The sequence below is a fragment of the Saccostrea cucullata genome, unplaced genomic scaffold (assembly GCF_032062105.1).
Source record: "Saccostrea cucullata isolate Sc308-1 unplaced genomic scaffold, CSIRO_AGI_Scuc_v1 ctg4083, whole genome shotgun sequence".
NCBI classification, from domain to species: domain Eukaryota; kingdom Metazoa; phylum Mollusca; class Bivalvia; order Ostreida; family Ostreidae; genus Saccostrea; species Saccostrea cuccullata.
The window spans coordinates 58,071-67,187 of record NW_026918067.1 but is presented as its reverse complement, the minus strand read 5'-3'; the positions used below and the strand labels follow the sequence as shown (position 1 = coordinate 67,187).

The window sequence follows — 9,117 nt, the reverse complement described above, 5'->3', positions numbered from 1 at the left end:
AAAAATAATAGAGTTTTTTTGGGACACTTATTAAATCAAATTATGTTAAACCTAGGCCGTCAGTATATTATTATTTTAATCAAAATATTTACTGTAGATTTATATTGTATTTATAGGGTGATGAAAAAGAAATGGTATTTTGTAATATATAAAATTATAATGAAATCATTCATTCATTTAATACATTTTTTTGCATGTGAAATGTATTTGCTGCTATGTACTTTACCTAATATGTTTAGTTCTAATTTTCCAGTACATGTAATAAACACTTTAAATTTAAAAATAATTTGTAAATGAAAAATCGTAGTACTCTATAATTAATCAAGGATAATTTTATCAAGAATGAAAAATTCAGTAGTATTATATGTTGTGGATCACCCTGAATGCTATACTGTAAATTTACTATATGGAAATTTTACTAGAAAAAATCAATGATTAGCCTTTACAAATTATATATCTTTGTTACATGTGTGTCATGAAAGATATACAGTCACATACATAATGTTAGTTCAGTAACTTGATTGTCAGTCTGTACACTTGTAGACACTTTGTGTTTAGATTTGTTTTTATCTTTGGGACTCAGTTACATGTATCTATTGATATTACTGTAAGGTGAGCAACATTCACCAGCCTTTGTTTGCACTACTTTCAATTTTCATTCATATTTTTAGGGTTTTTAAATAGTTACATATTAAGGAGTATAATTATATGACTAAGTGTTTTCTGCACTAGAGTATAATTATATATACTGTTCAGCATGCACAATCATGCTTTTTACGGTACAACATACTTAACTGCAGTTACTGTAGTGTTATATGTACTTTAATCTTTTGTAGAAAAAGTTTTTTCTCCCAGTATTATAAATGTTTATTTATGAAAATTTAATAAAAGTTTGAAATAATTTTATCTGACATGTTGATATTTTCCATAGAGGTTTTTAGCTCACCTGAGCCGAAGGCTCAAGTGAGCATTTCTGATAAAAAATTGCCCTTTGTCTGTCGCCGTTGTTGTTGTAGTCGTTGTTAATGTCATCGTAAACTTTTCACATTTTCATCTTCTTCTCAAAAACCACTGGGCAAATTTCAACCACACTTGCCACAAAGTATCCTTGGGTAAAGGGGATTCAAGTTTGTTCAAATGAAGTGCCACCCCCTTTTCCAAGGAGAGATAATTATGAATTGGTGAAAAATTAATGGTATCTTATAATAAAAATCTTCTTCTGAAGAATAAATGGGCCAGGAAAGATGAAACTCCTGTGGAATCATCCTCAGGTAGTGTAGATTCAAATTTGTTCAAATCAAGACCCTTGGGGGTAGGATGGGGTCACAATGGGGTATCAAAGTTCAACATAGGAATACATAGGAAAAATCTTTAAAATTCTTCTTATTCAGAACCACTGGGTCAGGAAAGATGAAACTCATATGTGGAATCATCTTCAGGTAGCAAAAATTCAAGTTTGTTCAAATCATGACCCCCAGGGGTAGGGTGGGTCCACAATGGGGTATCAAAATTCAACATGAGTTGTAGGAAAAATCTTTAAAACTCTTCTTTTCAAGATTCACTGGGCCAGGAAAGATGAAACTCATGCAGAAGCATCTTTTGAAAGGGAAGATTTAATTTTGTTCAAATCATGACACCTTGGGCAAGGGTACCGGTGCGGCTACATATGTACAATGGGTGATCAGGGTTTTACATAGGAATGCATGGTAAAAATCGTTAAAATTATTCACAAAGCCATCATGATAATTGGTCATCAATTAAAAAGCATAAAAAAGGCAATGTAGATTTGAAATTCTGGAGAATAGAGCTAGCTAGATGCCATAAAGTGGACAAATGAATACAAAGGCTATATCAATAAAAATTTTCATCTTAAAAACAACAAAACCATGTGTCACAAAAGCATTCTAATGAAATGTAGATTTACGTTTGTTTAAATCCCCCCTCCCCAGAACCCATTTTTATAACTATTTTTTTGCTTTTACATGTACATAGCCAGTTGCTCAGGTGAGTGATGTGGCCCCTGGGTCTCTTGTTTTTAGAGTTTGATATATATACATGTATATAGTCTGTACCATTACAAGTTAAATACAATTAATCAATTACAGTCACACCTTCTTATCTCCCTTATATGAAATGAAACTCCAATATTTTTAATAACTTTTTCGATCTAAAGACTTTCTGTTTTGTATTTTAAGTAATTAATTGAACAAAAAATATTTTGAGCATTAGTATGGTTTTATACATCACCTAATCCAGCAAATTCTCTACCCAACCCTTGGATCTACATATTTCAAGAGCTGTGAAGGAGAACAGCTTAGTCTAACTGCAATAATGTAGCCCCCTACGATTTTTTAAAAATTTGATATCCCCCCCCCCCAAAAAAAAGGGGGAGAGGACAATATTATTGCAGCTACTTGGTCTAGAGTAATGTAAATCAAGCATAAATTTTCTGTAAATTCTCAAGAATTTAATTTAAGAAAATATAAAAATAAAAACATTTTTCAGTAACTTTAAAACGTTGGGATTTTTTTCTGAACTTTTCCCTACTATACCTCACTATAAAACATTTCAAGCAAGTTTACAATTTTTTTTTTTTACAACTGCATGCTTCATCGATAAAAATGGAATTCCTATTTCCATGTCTTATGACTGAACATGCTGAAGATCGTACTGGGCGGCCATACTTTGCAAATCCGGAGAGTAGTGAGCACGGTGAGGGTTTTAACATTTAGTGACGCAAGCACTTGTTCCGGAGGTGGGATGGCGGCGTTTACTTTGAAGCGAATGCACCTTTTGTGCAGAAATGCACACTGTAAATCATTTCTTGGGAGTGTCATTCGACGTGCACAGTTGTCAACACTAGACAGTGTGAAAAACAACGAACAGTGCAAATTAGAATATCTTGGCGGGGACAACAAAGGTATGATCAAACTATTTGCAGTGCACCCCAAGTCAAGTGTCAGCTATTTTATCAATCAAGTGAAAATAAATGGGAAACTGGAAAGAACGCTACGCTAGCTATACTCGTCGGATTTGTTTTATTTTTCATTTATTTTTAACTTAATTGATAAAATTGGTTACTCTTATTTTAACTCTGTTTAATTGTTTTTTAAAATTTTTTATAGAAAAAAAATGTCTCTTAGGATATCTTTTAATCAACAATCTGACTAAAGCCAGATGTTTGCGATAAGTTAATTGAGGTCTGGCTTGTTAAGTCAGATTGTTAAGTCAATATTTTTTTATGCTCCTCTTTAAAGAAGGGAGGGCATATTCCTTTGCTTGTGTCTGTTCCAGTTATTTGGGGGGAGGGGCATAAGTGTTTTACAAACCTCTCTTGTTTCCAGGTATTGCTGTTATTTCTATGAACAGACCAGAAGCCAAAAACGCCCTGGGGAAGCAGTTTTTGAGAGAGGTAATTTTTAGAAACTTTTTTTTCTGTCATGTGCATTTGAAACTGAAATTGTACTCTAAACATTTAAAATAAGTAGCTCTTATATCAAAGATATATGTTAGCAGGGTCGGTATGTTTACTAAGACTTGTGAATACAATGGGAAACACATATTTCAAATTCTTGGATATCTCAATGTATCATAATATAATGAAGGGAGCCAGTCAAAGCAAACAAAATTTCCATATCATTTTACATGTTTTAGTCCGTATGTTCCAAAATTTTAGTCAATGTGCCCCCTAAATTTATTATATAATTAATCTAAGTCAAATCATTAGGAATAGTAAGACCAACTTTTCATTATTGCAGACACATACTGGTTTCACTCAGCAAAATGTTACTCTGAAAGTAGTTGTTCTAGATCAAAACATCAAACAGTTGACCATTTTGCCAAACTAAATATTTTAACATACAATATTATTTGACCAGTTTTCAGACTGTGCAGAAGTTGTGAAATTTGACAGATCTCTCAGAGTGGTAATTCTCAGGAGTTTAGTCAAAGGGGTTTTCTGTGCAGGTAAGAAGTTGTCTCCCTTTGTCACAGTGGTAGACTTGCTCAGACATTTTGCACATCCTGTATAACATGACTATTGGTTAAAAATCTTATAACTTTCGATGCCTCCTTTTCCTTTTTTAGGAGCAGACTTGAAGGAGCGAGCTAAGATGACAGACGCTGAGACTGGACCATTCGTGGCGGGATTACGCGCCAGCGCCTCAGAGGTGGCTAACCTCCCCATGCCTGTGATAGCCGCCATTGATGGCTACGCATTAGGTGGCGGGCTAGAAGTGGCCCTAGCTTGTGACATCAGAATAGCATGTAAGGCTAACTTAATACATGTATATCTTTTATTTATTCATTGTAGCAACTCTGAATCCTATAATTTAAATTTACCCATCGGGTAAAAGAATGCAAGTAGATTTATAATATAATGCATGTGCACTGTAAACTACTAATATAATTTCTGTATGACAGCGGATGACTCTAAGATGGGTTTAGTGGAAACAAGACTGGCCATCATTCCTGGTGGGGGTAAGATAACTTGTAGAACAAAAATTTGTAAAAAAGGTTTGTGACAGTTGATCAAAAAATATTTTTGTCTGTTTCATATTATATAACAAGCGTAGATATGGTAGGTGTTATTTTTAATGATTTACAGTTAAAAAAAATTTGACCTATAAAGTTAACAGATTAATAGTAATAAATAGACTAGACTAAGATTGTAAAGTCTAGATTGCAGATTGTAAATTAAAGATATGAAAATCTTATACAATGTTCTAAATGTATGGAATAACTTTACCAGGGGGCACACAGAGATTAACGCGCGCCATTGGTCCTGCCAAGGCTAAGGAGCTGATCTTCGCCGCCCGCATGTTTACGGGGAAGGAGGGGGAGCAGATGGGGGTAGTGAACCACAGTGTGGAACAAAACTCGGAGGGGGACGCAGGTTATCAGCGGGCGCTGAAACTGGCGCAGGAGATCCTCCCGCAGGTATGGTGACTGGAAAGTATATGTATTATCAACTTCTGTAAAATCACATAATTTCAAGGGGAAAAATTTTCATGGTTTGAGGAAAATATACTGGTTCATGGGGATTTGATTTCATGGTTGAAGAATTGATTAGTAGTATATATATATGTGAAAAATTGCATTTCGTGGTGGACATAAATTCATGGGTCTCTTCATACCTTGAAAACCATGAAAATTAACCCCCCACAAAGTGAGTGATTTCACAGTATACTTGTATGTAAAACAGGTAAACTACCCTCTCCCACGGAGACCTGTGCAACAGAGAGCTCATCAGTCGAGAATTCCTCACTCCACCCAACAGAAATATTTGCAAGCACTCGCAAACATTTGCTCTGTTGAACAGGTCTCAGATATTGTTAATACTTGTACACTAAATGTATTGTACAACAGGTGTATTAGAGAGGATTCAACAAAAACTAATTAATAATTTACAGTAATTAAAGGATAGTACATGTACATTTTCTATTGTAGAGGCATCTATGTTTTGAATGCTTTCAATCATTCTTTTTATTGAACACTGTTCACTGGTACATGCATATACATGTATACTTTACACTGGAAAATTTTTGCCCTCGTTTTATTTTAGCCTCTTTTGCTCAACTCTCAGTTAAATTAAAAATGGGACGACTACAAAAAATTGCATTACACTTTCTTAAAATGAACTTTGATTTGGGTGACTTTAAAATGAGAAAATATTGTATGGAAGAGTGAAAAGGTAAAAATAACAGATATATAGTGAAAACAATCCTTTCTACAGTGTGTAATTTCTATTATCTCCAGGGTCCTGTGGCACTGAGAGCTGCTAAGTTTGCCATCAACAGAGGAATGGAGGTGAGATTTTTTTACTCTAAGTTACAGTGTATATCTTGGTTGTTTTAGTAGAGAAGATTAATTATAAAATATTCCACTTTGATGTACAAATTTTCATTTCACATTAAAAATGTTATTATTAAGGCATCAAAAAATAATCAGCAATCTATTTACTTAAGGTAAGTCACTCGTCAAATTTGTTATATCAAGGATTTTTTGGGAAGTATATTTTGGATAAGTACTCATCTAGTATGACTCAAAATCGCAGAGAAAATTTTTTGTCAAGTGTGCAATTACTGATCTATGGTACAATTAAGTTGACCTTTTTGCACTTAAATTTTAACTCTTTGATTCATTACTTTATCTCTAATTTTATTTTATTAGATGTTACTACGTTAATAAATTTCACCTTATTTTACATAAAATAGTTTGAATAATATTTATCATTGAACAAATCTTGAAAATCAATGCGCGTTTATTATTGTGTGACCTTTTTGCACTAAAAAATAACATATTTTGGGTATTCAAAAACTAAATAGGCAATAAAATATTTTCTTATATCAAGCTTTTTAGGAGTTAAGTGCTGATCAGTCACAAGTATCGAGTAGTTTAAAATAATGAAAGAAAAAGTTGGGGTCAGTGATGTAAATTTTGAAATATTGGTCAAAATGTGTGATTTTCAGGCAAAAAATGGTGTAAATTTTATCTGGACTTCTATAATATATCTTCATTTTTTGGCAAAGTTTCGTGAGGGAAGGTGTAAAACTTGTTCTAAAAATATAAATTAAGACATATATTAAATATTCCTGCAATATCATAATGGAAAATATTCTTCGAGTAAAAGTATGTGAGGCTAAAGTTTCAAGACATTGAATTTAATAAATGTGCAGATTTGCAAAATTTTGTAATATCCTTCCACCACAAGAAATAGTCCCTCGTAAATCTTGCTTCTTTGTAGATTTTTAAGCGGTTTTTTCGATGAATGTTAAAAAACTTACATTGTTGAATATAAATATTTTATAAAAATTGAATTTTAATTAATATTTTTTAAGTAAGAGGTTCTGCGTGAACTTTTCTAAAAACCTGACGAGTGACTTACCTTAAGGACGTTCGATCCTGATATTTTGAGCGTATTTCGCACAGGTCCTTTATTCATAAAATTAAGCATCATTTTTAGGTTCTAACAATAAAACTGAATTCTACAATGCAAATTAAACTTTACTCAATGAAAAAAAACGCGATTAAATTCCATTCAAGTAGAATTAAGCTAGGGACTATATTTTATGGCGGAAGGTTTTTTAGACGAAAATGGTAAGTTTTTTCCATTTGTACCATAACAGTACTGTTAATTTTGGATGCCTATTTTTCCATGCTGGTTGCACACGAAGCTGTTTTTGCAGTGAAATATGTTATGCTGGTTCTGAAATATCGATTAAATTATTTCTTATGAATTCTATCAACAAAGTGTGACAAATATAGTAAATATATTCTGAAATCCGGTAAAAATTTGAACCAATTTTAACGTAAAATTCACACTTTTTTAGTAATATCTGAAAATGTACATCATATACCCCCACTTTTGATGTTCTTTTCTAAATATTCAAGATAACTTTGACCTATTTGCTGAAAATCAGAAAAGTTTAAGACTTTAAAATAATTTTCTTGCTTATTATATTTTCAATGCTGGAAAAATAACATTTTACTAGTGCAGAAAGGTCAAATAATTGATTACTTGAAGCAATTTGAAACTTTTTCTTAGTCACAATTTTTAAGTGTCTTTTTTTAAACAGACTTAGAGTTCATTTTGTTTCATGCTTTAATTGGATAAAAAATTGGAGGGAAAACGTCAATGATGTAATTTTTAATTAAGACACAAATTTCAGTGCAGAAAGGTCATATTAAATGTACTTTAGCGCTAAAAGAAGCATATTGACCCCCATTTTTTGATTTGAATTTTAATTAAGCTATGTATGTAGAAACTAAAAATATACTTGGCAAAAAAAGTTTAAGACTTTAAATATTAGGATCGAACGCCGTTAATACTTACCATGATGTGTATCAATTGTTTTAAAAATGCATTTAAGATTTCTTTCAGGTATTTTTGATATTAATTTTAACCTAAATTGAGAGTAAACATCAGATGTAAATGTCATTCATCTTTCTCTGACCTTGACCCTACAGGTGGATATTTCTAGTGGTTTGTCTTTCGAGGAGGCGGGATACTCACAGGTAACAAAATACCTTTGTGTTAGGGGGGAGAAGTGTATAGGTAACAAAATAGGGAAGAAAGGGTAGAGAGTACTATATACCTACATGTAGGGGGGTAATTGTACTTTCAAGTACCATGATACAGAGGAGAGGGGAAGGGAGAAGACAGTATATGTATATCTGTAGAGGAGATACTTTTCCTTTGAAGATTCATTTAAAGTCCAAGTAAATTTCAATTTGAATTCAGTGCCTCCATTCATGAGAGCGCAAACATATAAATGTTAACTTAAGTGTTTATTTTAATTTTGTTTTTAATTAGGTAATTCCTACCAAAGACAGAAGAGAGGCAATGCAGGCGTGGCTAGAAAAATGAAAACCCGAGTACCACGGTTACTGATTGTTGTCAAGGCAACCTGAAAGATAATTGTATTATCCAGGCAACCATAAAGATGACTGTGTTGTCAAGACAACCAATGAGATGAAAATCTTTTTAAATGATTATTTATCCCAGAGCTAATTGCATTGATAAACATATATTGTAAATACAACATTTAGCAAGCAGATAGTATTGACCATAAAAAGTTTGTTGAATTTTAATTAAAAAATTATTATTTTTAAACTTTTACTTTGCAACTGTTTGTTATTGTTGAAAATATGTGTTCATTTATTATATTTTTTTGCATAATAATTCGTCAGTATGAAATCTATCTGTGACAATTAATTTTCACAACTGAATACAGTCAAGCAAAATAAATGTTTTGTGACAAATATTATTCTCGAGTGAGCACTGTAGGTTGGTTATTTTTGCATGTGAATAGAAGTAGATTTACACGATGTTTATACATATAAACTCAAATGTAATATTTTTAACATATTTTCTAGGTGATTAGTACAAAAGATAGAATTGAGGGACTGATGGCCTTTAAGGAGAAGCGTCCCCCACGATATTCCGGAGAATGACATGTGCCCCCCGCTTTACTCAGGAAAACCATAGTCTCTGCTTGGACTTCTATTTGTCTGTGATAATCATATTCACAATTTCTTGATTAAAGTTTCTAGAGAAAGAACAGGTCCCACTTTTCTTTAACATTGTGTTGAGGGCTTTGCATGGCTTCTGTTGAA

At 32.5% G+C, this 9,117-nt stretch overlaps 1 protein-coding gene across 2 annotated transcripts; it reads left to right on the top strand.

The window, feature by feature from the left end:
- Positions 1-2,714: 2,714 nt before the first annotated feature.
- Positions 2,715-9,062, top strand: LOC134241504 (methylglutaconyl-CoA hydratase, mitochondrial-like). 2 transcript variants are annotated; one of them, XM_062723579.1, is made up of 9 exons: positions 2,715-2,920; positions 3,345-3,412; positions 3,879-3,966; positions 4,087-4,266; positions 4,423-4,479; positions 4,751-4,938; positions 5,758-5,808; positions 7,969-8,016; positions 8,878-9,062. In XM_062723579.1, exons 1-9 carry the CDS (start codon positions 2,761-2,763, stop codon positions 8,953-8,955), a joined length of 918 nt encoding a protein of 305 aa, XP_062579563.1. In that variant the 5' UTR covers positions 2,715-2,760; the 3' UTR covers positions 8,956-9,062. The 2 variants fall into 2 exon arrangements, with proteins under 2 accessions (XP_062579563.1, XP_062579622.1); XM_062723638.1 differs by lacking the exon at positions 8,878-9,062 and adding an exon at positions 8,315-8,768 and having other exon boundaries at positions 2,717-2,920.
- The last annotated feature ends 55 nt before the right edge of the window (positions 9,063-9,117 follow it).